This window comes from Polypterus senegalus, chromosome 7, assembly GCF_016835505.1.
Source record: "Polypterus senegalus isolate Bchr_013 chromosome 7, ASM1683550v1, whole genome shotgun sequence".
Taxonomy (NCBI): domain Eukaryota; kingdom Metazoa; phylum Chordata; class Cladistia; order Polypteriformes; family Polypteridae; genus Polypterus; species Polypterus senegalus.
In genome coordinates, this window is record NC_053160.1 from 173903953 (window position 1) to 173918841 (window position 14889).

General features: G+C 36.8%; 1 protein-coding gene across 4 annotated transcripts in view; it reads right to left on the bottom strand.

Moving 5' to 3' along the window:
• tll1 (tolloid-like 1) overlaps window positions 1–14889 on the bottom strand; it is a 322342-nt gene that overhangs the window by 55757 nt on the left and 251696 nt on the right. For all 4 annotated transcript variants that reach the window (XM_039759616.1, XM_039759617.1, XM_039759620.1 and 1 more), the window contains 3 exons: window positions 11363–11558; window positions 4403–4528; window positions 1205–1365 (listed from right to left, as the gene is read on the bottom strand). In XM_039759616.1, coding sequence (XP_039615550.1) covers window positions 1205–1365; window positions 4403–4528; window positions 11363–11558 — 483 coding nt within the window. The remainder of the gene's footprint in view (window positions 1–1204; window positions 1366–4402; window positions 4529–11362; window positions 11559–14889) is intronic.

Genomic DNA, 14889 nt, shown 5'->3' on the forward strand with positions numbered 1-14889 from the left:
TTAACAAGATCACCATTGCTCTTTGCTGTTCAAATCACCAGCCTTACTTTGAGCACCACCTTCAGGAGGCATTGGATTGGTTTAGAAATGTGACACTCAGTGATCCGTCTAATTGTTCCCACCCAGTTTTAAGTAAAATACACTCATGGTTTTCTTCAGATTGAGTTCAAAATATCTGATTCATCTTATTGTGACTTATAGATAGATAGATAGATAGATAGATAGATAGATAGATAGATAGATAGATAGATAGATAGATAGATAGATAGATAGATAGATAGATAGATAGGTACTTTATTAATCCCAAGTGGAAATTCACAATTTTGTTTTTAAAAATACTAATATATAAATGGACAGTAAATGAATACTCCAATAAAACATGATACATTTTATATCTTTTATTCACTCTGTATTGTTTGTAGTGAAGACTAACAATAAAATCTAATTTTGTGTGCTTATGGAAAAAGGAGATAACAATGGGCTTCAATGGTGACCCAAACTAACCAACAGCAAACAATATCTAAATCTTAAATTACTTGTGGTGCATAATCCAAATGTTAGGTATTCAGTCATATGCTCAAAACAATCCAAATATATGAATAAAATATTGTTAAATAAACCATTTCTGGAAAGGACTGTCGTTGATGACAGTGAAGTGTCCATAAATGAGATTTTTCAATTGAAGACCTGCCTCATATTGATGCCATCTTGACCTTATCAATGGACTCATCTTTAGAGACTTAAAAAAAAGACACCAAAAAATAAGGACTCTACCTTTCTACTAATGATATAGCTACTTTATGTAAAATCTGCATCAATTTTTTGTTATGTATTAATTATTATTCTTGCCTAGTTTTTATTGCAACTATTTAAAATCTTGTAAAACACTTTGAGCTACATTTTGTGTATGAAAATGTGCTTTAGAAATAAACGTTGTTGTTGTAACGGCTTTTCATTGGAATATTATCATCTTCATCACCCTGGTGTCCCATTCCAGGATAGTTCTAGATAGGCCTGGGCTTTTCACAACACAAATGGATAAATTTGTTGGTAAAAATGACGGATGGACTATCATCATCATGTCCTTAAAATTTAAATTATAATGTTTTGTTACTGGAAATGCATTTCAATAATATAACATCAGCTGCAAAGAACAACTTGAAATTTCTTCTTCAAATGTGCAAACATTAATCCATTTACATACCTCATTTCCTTCTAATTCAAAAAACTCAAACTGCATCGAAATCCTGTACTGTGTTGGAGCCACCACTTGCCATACACAGTTTTTATTAGGGGGATACTCCTTTGGCCACCCTGGTGTGGTAATGGTTCCATTGAGTTTAGTGAGGAGGCCACCACATGCAGCTTAAAAATGAACAGAAAAAGACATTTTGTCACCAACAAAAATGTCATGAATGTAAAATAATTAAAACATTACTATATCTAGGAGTTTGTCTATAATTATATATAACATGTAAACCAGAAAAAAGGCAAAAATTTGTAGCCAGGAAGTTGTCAAACCAAAAATCAGTGCTTTAAATTGTAGTTAATGTTTCATTAACAAAGCTTCATTTACTAAGAACACAATGTAAAGAACAATGCATCAGACGCTTTGTATTAACTCCGTAACCTCGGATGATGAGGAAGTGTATCACATGATCCTTATCCCATCTTGCTGGTGATGTCACTCATAGAGCACTTCCGGTGTATTTGCTTAGAACGCACTCATAAAATTGCAGTGCCCAGGGTTAAACTCAATGACAGAAAAATAATTCAACTATAATAAACAAATTGTCAATTAAAAAAAGTCACAAAAATTGATTGTAAATGGTTGAAAACTCAATTTCAGCCAGAAAAAACTCATCACTGCCAGATCATAACTATTTCTATTTTTCACTTCTGAACTGGCTACACTAAAGTAGAATTCTGATTTTACCAATTTTGATGTGAAAGGAAAACACATTAACATGTTTCTTTTAAATTTATCTCTCTAGGTGTTGGGATGAAAATACATTCAACTGTTAATATGCTGTCTTTCTGGGACTCTCATCCTAGGGCATGAACTTCATAATTAAATTCACTTCACTTCTGTTTACAAAAGTGGACACCTGCAGTCTTACCAGTCATTGTCCCTCTTGTGTCCATGGAGGCTCTTATCCTCGTGAAGAAAGCAGTAATCTTCCATTTCAACAAAACAATGGATTTTGTTTTTTAGTTATTCTCACTCTACTCTGGCTCATTTATTTGCAGTTATTGGTATTATTACTGTATAGGAGGCAGATGTCTTTATCATAGACAGTTTACAAGTTAATTATCATTAAAATGATTTCTGTTTTTTAAAGCCCAGCGCACTGATGCAATAAATGACTTACTCTGGGTTGATGTCAGAGGCAGGATCTTAACGAACAGCCTTGTGATTTAAAGTTCAATGGCTCAGCCACTACACCACATTACCTATCACAACATTACTTTCTCAAACGCACTTTAGTCTAAATCAGTGTCATGGTGGGCTGACTCTATCTTGGCAGCAAGGAAGGAGCCAGTTTTGAACAGGGTTTCAGTCCAATGTAGACATCTGTAGGAACCAATGTGAAGACACCAAGGAATTGCTGTTCTTTTAGCGCTGTTGCAACAAGTGCAGAATGAATCTTAACAAGGAAAAGAAAATCCCAGCACATCTCTCCAGTTTTGATGTCACTACGTCGGTTACCAATGTCATTTAGGACTGACTTTAAAACTACTGCTTATGGTTTACAAAGCCTTAAATCATCTGCTCCATCCTAGATTTCAGAATGTCTTTCACCTTACACTCCAAATCGTAACCTTAGATCTTCAAATGAGTGTCTGCTTAGAATTCTAAGAGCTAAACTTAAAAGAAGTGGTGAGGGGGGCCTTCTGCTGTTATGCACCCAAAATCTGGAATAGCTGACCGATAGAAATTCGCCAGGCTGATACAGTGAAGCACTGCTGAAAACACATTACTTTAACATGGCTTTCTCATAGCTTCATTTTTATTTAATCCTGATGCTCTGTATATTCAATTAATTATCATTATCATTCATGGTGGCTCTGAAATCCATACTAACCCCTACTTTCTCTTCTGTTCTTTTTCCAGTTTTCTGTGGTGACAATCTGCACCACCACTACCTGATCAAAGCACCGTGATGTCCCTACATTGATGGATTAAAGGCCAGAAGTCCACATGATCGTCATCATCAAGTTCTTCATCAAGTTCTTCCATGTGAACCCTGAATACCATGAGGACTGATTGAGGTCATTTATATTAAGTAGAATGCCTAGAGGGGGCTGGGTGGTCTCATGGCCTCGGAACCCCTGCAGATTTTTTTTTTCCAGCCGTCTGGAGATTTTTTTTTCTGTCCTCCCTGGCCATTAGACTTTACTTTTATTCTGTGTTAATTAGTATTGCCTAATTTTATTTTCTTATATAATTTGTCTTTTTTCTCATTCTTCATCCTGTAAAGCACATCATTTGTATGGAAATGTCCATCCATCTGTCCATTATCTAGCCCGCTATATCCTAACTACAGGGTCACGGGGGTCTGCTGGAGCCAATCCCAGCCAACACAGGGGCGCAAGGCAGGAAACCAACCCCGGGCAGGGCGCCAGCCCACCGCAGCATATGAAAATGTGCTATATAACTAAATGTTGTTGTTGTTGTTAGGAGTACCCAGTGTAAAAACCATTGTCACACATGTGCCCACTGTGGGTAACTACAGGGCTCTAGTGAGGTAAGACCTTGTTTGGAGACATGGCTGCTAACACCTTCTTCTGTTTTTCCTGAAGACAGAAGGATGAGTCCCGAGATGAACTGTGATGACATATCCGGTGTTGCCCAAGGGTACCATCCCTTTCACTGCAGGGGCTATTTTAAAGAACAACGGCACTGGAATTTGTTTTTCATTTAGGAACCTGATTCAGTAGAGTATGTAGCTCAGAGGAAAAGAATTATTCATTGAGAAACTTGAGATTCAAACAACACTTGCAAGGCCTTGCTGCGCCGGGCGTCAGACATCTCCTAATTTGTTCAGTGAAGCTTTGTTCTTACTTTGGCTTCATTAAATGGTGTACCTGGTTGGTCCCGCACCCTTTACATTCTCCTTTAATGATTTTCTTCACACTATACTGACAATGCAAAATTTCCTGAAACAAGAGCCAGGCAAGGGATTTTAACCCTGGATGCTGAATCGGTAAAGAATCAGTGCGAACCAATGCACCAACTCAATAAAGAAAGAGAATTGTGAAATTGAGCACCTTGACAAACTTGCATATTCTGCATTATGATATAACTGTTAAATGACTAGAGAGGTTGGCCTCATCACGCACAGCATATTTTACCGCAGAAAGAGACATCAAGTCAGTCTTATGACCTGATGATCCTTACCCTCACAGCTCTTCTTGTCTGGTGCCAGTTCATAGCCAGGATCACAAACACACTTGTAGCTCCCCAGTGTGTTCACACATCTCTGCTCACACCCTCCGTTGTCAGGTTTGGCACATTCATCTTCCTCTGCAAAAGAAGGGAAGGAATGGGAGGCCATTAATTAAGTTCTGTCATTTTTCTCACATGAGACAGAAAAACAATGTATGGATGTTACCCTAAAGGGTAAGGAACAGCTTACACACCATTATTTGAACGATGGGATGTGATTTATTTCTGCTGACCAGCATGTAGTTTTCCAAACACTAAAGACCCACAACTGAGAAAATAATACTCCTGTTTAACTCTTCCCTTCGAAGTCTGAAGCCTTAATTTATAGGCCTTGTATAAAGAACTTTAATAACAGCAGCCAAGAGGTCATTTTCCACAGCACAAGACAAACTAGATTGAGCTTGGCCACAAGAAAATGGATATCTGCAAGTTAATGGATTGGAGAGTTTTTAAAGGTCAAAACGCTGAACTGAGAAAATAATAAGCCTAAAAAAATGGCCAGATGGATGGAAAATTTCAGCAACAAAATTGACTTACTCCTGACAGCCACCATTTTTGTATGGATAAAAAAACAAGTCGGGGGTCATGAATCATTCTGCATATACCTTTGCTTCTTTTTCATGTCTACTCCATTCTTTGAAGTTTATAAATATATAATATCTCTCTCTCTCTCTATATATATATATATATATAATTCAATGTCTGTCTGCCTGTATGTCTATCCTATTTTTACGACTACTTAACGGATTTAGATCAGGTATTTTTCTATAACTTGCTTGAACATTGCAGTTGATTTTGCGACTTCTCTCATTGCGCTATGTATCATAGTTTGCTCGCGGTATTGATCTGTTTGTGCGAATCCAAGAGAGAAGCTGCGTGCAGAGGGGAGGGGGATGGGGCCCTCTTTACTCACGTGCCATCCTCGGGGTGTAACTTACGTCTGCCTAGCTTGCGAACGAAAGAACTACTTAAATGATTTAGATCATTTTTATTCTATAATTTGCTTGAACATTCTGGTTGATTTTGTGACTGCTCTCATCGCGCTAAGAATCAAAGTTCGCTTGCAGGAGCGATATATTCGTATTAATCTGAAACAGAGGCTGCGGGCCGAGGGGAGGGAGAAGCATGATGTCAGGAGTGGGGAGTCGGGCGGGGCCCTGTTTCACTACTATGAGGGCAAAGCCAAAGAGGACACTATTTAGATATATAATAAGATATATCCATCCATCCATTATCCAACCCACTATATCCTAATTACAGGGTCATGGGGGTCTGCTGGAGCCAATCCCAGCCAACACAGGGAGCAAGGCAGGAAACAAACCCTGGGCAGGGCGCGCCAGCCCACCACAGGGCGCACACACACCAAGCACACACTAGGGACAATATAGAATCGCCAATGCACCTAACCTGCATGTCTTTGGACTGTGGGAGGAAACCGGAGTACCCGGAGAAAACCCACACAGACACCGGGAGAACATGCAAACTCCAAGCAGGGAAGACCCGGGAAACAAATAATAAAATATACAGTATATAAAGTTTACATATTATAAATGTAGTTAGAAATCCACAAAGGGAGAAGATGAGTCACATATCTTAAAATAGTTTTTTATTCTAAAGCTTTCAACTCCTACTCGGAGTTATCATCAGAGGAAAATGATTAGACATACAGGAATCAAATGTAATATATAGCAAATGAAGAAGAGGGGCTAGGTGGGTGTAAGAGGGTGCATTGATAAGGTGTGGTTTGTAGGGTGTTGCTTATAAAGTCTTATTTAATACGTGGATAAAAAAAGGACTCACCCTTAGCCCTCCAGCCACACACACACACATATATATATATATATATATATATATATATATATATATATATATATATATATTACATTCTTAGTTGTGAATTGCAATCTGATTTTTTACAGAATGTAATACTACACTCTGATTTTCTCCCTTTTAAATAAGTGTACTAGCCGCCGTGGCGCAACATAAGAGGGTTCATCTCAGGCACTGGGGTCTGAGGTTTCATCCCAATAAGGGGATTCAAAAGCTGTGTACACCTGATGAGCCCTAATAAGGGTAAAGCACGTGTCTTTGTATTATTTGGCAGATACTGTATAACACATCTATGATCTGAGATTGCGATTCTGACCTAAGAATATATATACATCTCTATATATAATCTTCATTTGGATCTTGATCTTTGTTTGTCCGTGAATGAATTAGAAGAAGAAGCACTAGATGGCAGTAGAGAGACAGCTAAAACATAGGCATTGCATTAAGAATCTCCTCCAAGCAGGCTTATGCTACTGAAGACTGTAGTACTCCTGTCACACCTCAAAACACAGACATTCAAACTAAACAAATTGTTGTGCTTTAAATTAGCTAAAGAGATCTTCATTTAGATCTTGATCTTTGTTTGTCCACGAATTCCACGCATGCGTAGACCACCTTCCAGTTTAGTACGTTGTTGTTACTCACGGGTGTCAACAATGTGCCGGAATAACGAAAGGGGTGGTGAACAGTGTTACGCTGGTTAGCTCCTGAGGCCTGGTTAGAGAATGAGATTGCCGAAGATAAAAGGTACGTGCCTACGTAACATATGAATGAAAGAAAGACAGTGGGTAAAATGAATGACAAATGAATGACAGCACGTTCCAGAAATTATTATTGTTACATTGTAGCCGGCGAGTGCTGCGCGTCTCACAGTTGTACTGTGGGTTGCTCACATGTCAGTGAAGTGATCTCTATTTATGCTTTAAAGAGCCTGGATAACATATTACAAAGTTGTCCAAAACATGTTTCTTCCATCTTAAAAATGTTAGGAAATTAAGGCGCTTTCTGAATAAACAGGATTCTGAGAAATTAATTCATGCATTTATCTCTAGTAGGATTGACTACTGCAATGCGGTGTTCACTGGCTGTTCAAACTGTTCTCTATAAAGCCTCCAGTTAATCCAGAATGCGGCTGCAAGAATTATTACAAGAACAGGAAAATACGAACACATAACTCCAGTTCTTAAATCTATACACTGGCTCCCGGTTAAGTTTAGGGCAGATTTCAAAATCCTCCTTTTAACATATAAAGCATTAAATGGCCAAGGTCCGGCTTACTTGTCTGAACTTATCATGACTTACAAACCTGAGCGCACATTAAGATCTCAAGATGCCAGTCTCTTTATGATTCCAAGGATTAATAAAATAACAGTGGGACGTCGAGCGTTTAGTTACAGGGCCCCTAAACTGTGGAGTGGTCTTCCTGCTTCTATAAGAGATGCCCCCTCAGTCTTAGCCTTTAAATCTCAGCTGAAGACTCACTACTTCAGTTTAGCACACCCTGATTAGAGCTGCTGATTTACTGTACAGATTGCATCTCTGTTGTTAGTCATTAGCACTAAAACATTAGTAACATGATTGTTATAATTTGTTACTATCCCTCACCTATTCTGTTTCTGTTCTCGGTACTCAAATGTGGCACTTGGTGCCACAGCCCACCTGCCAAGTTGTTTGCCTGCCTATGGTAAAGTCATCCCTGATGGAGGATCACAGGAATCATGGGAAAAAGGGGTCCTGTCATCGGATTGGCTGGCCAAGCAACGTTTCAGCCGTGGAATGGCCAAATGGGGAGGCAGCTTGATGGATGAGGTCTCCAGGACTCTAAAAATATCCAAATCTTATTATGTGATATCATCTACTGTTAAATTCTGCTCCATGCTTCTAAAATTTTTCATATTATGCTGTATTAAGGATTTTTTCTGTTCTGTGTATTGTATTGTATTGACCCCCTTCTTTTGGCACCCACTGCACGCCCAACCTACCTGGAAAGGGGTCTCTCTTTGAACTGCCTTTCCCAAGGTTTCTTCCATTTTTCCCTACAAGGTTTTTTTTGGGAGTTTTTCCTCATCTTCTCAGAGAGTCAAGGCTGGGGGGCTGTCAAGAGGCAGGGCCTGTTAAAGCCCATTGCGGCACTTCCTGTGTGATTTTGGGCTATACAAAAATAAACTGCATTGTATTGTACAACATTAGCATTGTTCTGTTTAGCGACCAGTCAAAGAATAAACTGTTTCTGTTCCTCATCCATTGTCAGTATGTCACTTTACTTTATGACGTGACTTATTTCTCTTTTAGCCATGTCATTCATTACCGTCTTGCATGCTAACAGTTCACAAAATTCATTGAAGTTTGGATTATCAGTCCACTGTTCTGGTCGTTTCTTGAGAAACAACTGAGATCATTCTTTGTCTTTTTCCATAAGGACATCAAAGAAGGATGTTGTTTGTTCTTTTGCCAAATCCTCTACCTTCGGCTGTTCAGATTCTTTTGTCAGCTTATATGTAGAGGAATGTCAGGTGATGGTGGCCACTGCACACTTCTTTGTTTCTGCTGACACTCTGTCATCAAAGAGGGCTAAAATAGAAACTCCTGCTTAATAATAAAATGTTCTTGAAACTTCCACTTACTATTAGAATGCTCTAGGAACACCACTTTGGTATTTGAATGTTCTCTGTTTCATTTTTTTTTTTTATTGCCTACTAATCACTTAACAAGTTGAGAACCCTGCACAAAAGTACATACATAGGAGCAATACAAATAAAATGTACTGAATGGAGTGACCTCTAAAAGTTTCACAGTCAGGCTGAAATTTCAAAGGTAAGCGAGCTATTTCTAATGGACGAAACTAAGCCTTATGGAGAACAATCTGTATTAGTTTGTGGACCACTGTAATATTTACAGTATACTGTGGATAATAATAAGAATTATAACCATACAATAAATAATGAGGAATAATTAAGAATTTCATTTGTGAATTGTGTGCAGCAAGAGAAAAAAGTTTTAATCAATGGCATCAACTAAAATCTGTTTGTGCTCAGCGCAATGCACAATCACATTCTTCTTGTAGTGTCATGGGGTCATCTATTGGTTTTCTGTTTTTTTCCAATATACTAAAGATGTGTTGTTATGTCAGTTGGTGTTTCCTGGCACAAGTGAGTGTGGATGTGTGTGCTATAAGATTGATTGCTTGTTTTATTCCTGCGTTGTGTGAGGTTTAATTAGCAGAGTCTAATTGCTTCATCAACGTATTTTAAAGATCGTCCTTCCCACTGAACTAAGGTTGCCAGACGTCCCTTATATACGGGACATGTCCCATATTTGATAATTTTGTCCCCTGTCCCCTACTGACCTATCAGGGACACCCAAATGTCCCGTATTTAGTTCATTTTGAAATTGTATAATAAAAATATATATTTTACTTACTACCTTCTTACGGTACTCAGCTGTAACTTTATAAGTACTTATATTTTCTTTTCTCAGATTCTCTTGATGAAAATAACCCAAATGTAACGACGAAACGAGTGTTTGCTGCCTGTTTGCAGCTTGTTCAGCTGCTCTGGTTGACTGAGGACAGCGACACTCTCCGGCCGCGCTGCTGTGCAGTTCTGGATCAGCATTGCAACATACAGTGACTGTCAACAAAGTGTGTTCTTACTACTTGCCATGGCCCACTTTTTTTCTAACTGCCTGTATTAAATAATAATAATATTTCTCTGTTGTCTGTATTCTGTGGTGGGTTGGCACCCTGCCCGGGATTGGTTCCTGCCTTATGCCCTGTGTTGGCTGGGATTTGCTCCAGCAGACCCCCATGACCCTGTGTTCGGATTCAGCGGGTTGGAAAATGGATGGATGGATGATGTCTGTATTAAATAAATATTTTCAAATGATTTCACTTTTACAGAATTTTTCTTAGCTTGTATTAAATAATTTTCAAATGATTTTACTTTTGTTTTCCTCATAACCCATTAAAATCCTTGCTTTATGTTTTTAACTTATCTCTCTACTTTTATATAATATATTGGTCTGGGTGTGTAGGATGCATGTATAAATTTATATATTTAGTAATACAGAGAGAGATTTTAAGAGTATTTCTAATTTGGCAACCCTATACTGAACCTACAGCAATTAATTAGCAAAATTTAACAGTATTTCTGTATTTCTTAGTTATTAGTCTGTCTTCCCTTACACAGTAGTATACGGTACATAGAATAAGCTGGCAAAGTAGAAATTTTCCAAATTGTTCAAATGTATGCATTCATTTTCTGTATCTACCAGTTTTACTACATGACCAGGAGAGCCACAACTTCCTAGTATTTTTAGATTCAAGGCTTTTTATTTTGTGTAAGAGTTAAGTGAATAAAGGCTAACAATTCATTTTGGGCTAAGTGGCCTGTTCCTGTTACGACTCTTCTTACATTCTAAATGCTGGAAGTAAGTTTGGTCTGAATGCAAAGTCTGAGTGCTCGTTCAAAGTATGCATCTTCACACACTCAAATAGGGTCAATTTACAATTGCCAGTATTATCTTGTCAGGGTTAGGAAACCGATCACAATTTGCATATTAATACTGACTACCCTAATTAAAAAAAAAAAAACCTTCATATTGAAATTTTTGACATAAAACACAGCCCCATATTTTTATTCCATTTTCTTGTGGCTTATATACCACACTAACGAATAATGAGTAACATTTCATAGCTGTCAGTATATTGTGCAGCTTGCATACAGAACATAAGTTATACATTATAAAGTTGCAATTGGAAAAAATACACACAAAAATACAAAGATTTTGTATTTAACAAAGCAGACTCAATTCTCAGTCTAAATCACAGATGCAGAAAGAACCCTCATATTGTGGTCCCTCATTAAAGTCATAAGCAAGAAGATTTCTGTTAATGATTTGTTTACCTACCAAAGTTCTGAATTTCAAGTACCTAATTTTCCTGTTATTTATATCACATATGTGAATTTTTTTTCTCTTAGGTTGACAATAGTATATTTCTCCAAAACAGCCCATCAATATTTAATAGAAACAGGCACTGCTCTTTAACCTCAATCCATTTCAAAGTATATTGATCAATGGTACCTTTGAAGAAATTAGCTGCAAACCCAGCCTTGTTGACAGTTCCATCTGAGACAAATTTCATCCATAAAATGTTTGAGGTAGATCGGATGTCTTCTGGCTTATCATAGCCACAGAATCTCCCAATTAGAGGGCTGCTCTCTGTATTACCATCACGAACCTCTAAATAGTCATAGGCGCAATTATCATGCCTCTCAATCTGCCAAGAAAAAAAAGTCAATTTGTTTCAACTAGCATTTATATGCAGTAGAAGTCGCAGTTCTGACAACAGATAGACAGATAATATACAGTATATATACTGTATATATATATATATATATATATATACGTGCATATAAGTCGGGTCTTGAAACTCGAAAAAGCGATCATAAAATCAGACCCCAATTTATACACCCGTTCAAAAATGCTTTTTTTTTTAAATTTTACATCTTCTTGCTTCCTCCAATCTCGAACCAGTTTCTCAGACACATCGAATTTTATGGTAGCAGCGCAGTTACCAATTTCTTTCGCCACTTCAACGACTTTTAGTTTAAAACCAGCTTCATATTTTCTTCTGATTGAAAGCTCCATCGTCGATAAGGGATGCTCTTACGATAAAGGTGTATGAGGGTGCGAGATACAAAAAACACAAAACAGTGAAAACGTCGCTTCAGAATAATTTGGGTAGTACTGTGTGGTCTCTTAGGCACAATGCATTAAAAAAAGGCAGTGTGCTCCATGGTTACTCTCTCAGGTGGGCGTTATCATTATCTCTTGGATCAATAGCGTGAGTTTTCTGCATTCGACTTATATGACTGACATTATAAAATACCAGAAATTATACAGTAAAATCAAGCTTTGACTTATCCGTGGAAGAACTGAAACGCAAGTATATAGGGTATATATATATATATATATATATATATATATATATATATATATATATATACAGTATATACTGTATATACTATATATATGAATTTTAATGCTTTGCTCTTATAAAGAGTGCAAGGTAGACATGACTCATTGGACAAAAACATGCATTTTTGAACTTGTCATTAGTAGTGCTAGCTGCTCTTTCCCTATTTCCTGTTAAAGAGGAAGGAGTTAAAGATTTTTGTCTAAAATACTGTTTAGGTGCACTCCCAAAACACATGTCCTAGTGAGGCTGGAGCTAGATGGCAATGTTCACAAGTTGGATCTTATGCTGGTTATATTTCTGACAATTTTAAATGAGCTAAGTATGATCGATGAAAGATTTGAAGTTAAATGACTGAATGCTTTTCACATATGGAGCTGGCGTGTATTCTATGTATGGCTGACCTCCTTTTCTGAGCTGTTAAATGAAAGGTCCTTTTTCCCACTGTACCCTAGCATCGTTGAAGGGAAGGTTATTTGAGATGTTTTTATATTTTGTTGAGATGCTGTCTGAGTCTTCGAGACTGACCAGTTTTGCTTCTGGAATAGAAATGGGAGGTCTGAAAAACTGGGTAGATTTCTTAAAACAGAATTTCTTCTTTTGAAAATAGTGGTAAAATTGTGTTGCAGTGAAGTTAAATCTGAAGCATAATTATTCATAAGATACAAATACTTTCTGTTTACACAAAGCTGTGTCTTTATGTGTACTCAATTTGTATTTAATAACTTTTGTATTTATATTTTATCTGAGATATTGTTAGAGTGCTCTGTGCATGTATCCAGGGGAGAGTATTATACAAAAAAAAAACCAATAAGTTAAATTGAATTGAACTGAATATTTTTAAAACGCAAGCCTAGGCAGGATAAAGGAAACATGAGGGTCACACTGTGAATTATTGGTGGGAAACTAAAAACTTAGTTAAAGGCTTAGTATCTTAGCCATTTCTCTACACTGCAAAAGTTGCTCAGACCTCTAATCATAAATTAAAAATTTTAAAATTCTAAGAGAAGACTATATTTTCATTTAATTTCTTATTGCATATCAGCCTTTCAGAAATAAAACAAGACTTGTGCACTGTCAACAGCAAAAACTGTTTAACTATTACTATTTTATTTAATATAAATTAAAAGAAAAATCCCAAAAGGCAGACTCTTTTGCCCTCTATATTAGACTTATGGGGATAAAACAAAAGTGAATTTCAGCAGTTAATTACAAAGACTGCTAATAGTGTAAAGAAAGGCTAGCTCTTTAATCTTATTTTCAGCTTATGGTGCTCATGGGACACACTTCCACTAAACCTTAAGACAGGAGCATTTTGAATATTTATAGACAGTGAGGCTACTAATGTGGTGGAAGTCTACTGAGTTTGCTATATACAACGACCTTATGTGCAGAAATCACCACATTGCTTGGCAAGAACATTTGTGGAAAGAAAGAAAGAAAGAAAGAAAGAAAGAAAGAAAGAAAGAAAGAAAGAAAGAAAGAAAGATTTTACAATTAAATTCAATGTATTCTGAAACCTTATGTACACAAATCATCATATTGCTTTGTAAGAACAAATGTGGAAAGAAAGAAAGAAACAATTAATTTTGAATTAAACTTTGTTAATCAATACTTAACAAATCATTTACGATATTGTAAGTAAAGCATACAAATGAAGGCTTTCCTGATGTGACCGTGGTACCGTCTGGTTTGGAACGTGTGGATACTGAAGTCATGTATGCATACCATCTACATCATAGACAGACTTCATTAGACAGTGCTGTGAGAAAAGAGCTGTACAAACTGTGTGTGCCGGCACATCATTGGGAGCCACTGAGAACAACACCAGACACACTCTGGAGGAGCAGACTTAGAGGGGCAGAGACAACGAATTTATATATACCACCATTGAACAAAAGAACTGGCGATTTGCAATGGCGTGTGCTACATGGCATCATTGCTGTTAATTTTTGTGTCTCACTGACTCACAGACAAATTCTTTCAGTAGAGAAAGAGAGACCGTTTTTCACTGTTTTCTCTTCTGTTCTAGACTTTGGACTCTTTTAAATGTTCTTACCAATGTTTTAGTTTTCTTAATCTACCTTTTAATGATTGTGTTTTTATTTATGATATTAACATAAATTAGAATAATGAAGATAAATGTCAGATTGGTAATTTCCTAATCGGACAGGCCAAGCTGGCCATGTATAAATTCAGAAAAGAGAGAGTGAAGTCAAATAAGCAACGTGACAGGATAAGAATATTCCATGGAATTGTATAAGCCAGGGTGTATTTGAAATATAAATTCTACAGAATGACTTTATTTAAGAAAGAAAGAAAGACATTTTTGAACTGTACTTAATGAATAATCAACAAACTATTTACATTATCATAAGTAAAAAAAAAATAAAAGAACATAACACCACCTAGTTCACATTTCAAATCAATTCATTATCCTCAGGTTTATGAAAGAAAGAAAGAAAGAAAGAATTAATTTTGAATTAAACTTTGTTAAATGTTTGTTAAACTCCTTTCGAAAATATGATATACAGTAATTAGGACACCTTCGGAAAGGAACTGTAATTGGTTGACAGTCATGTGACAGGCACAGTTAAGCCTTAATGCAATTTTCGAAAAGGGCTGATAAAAA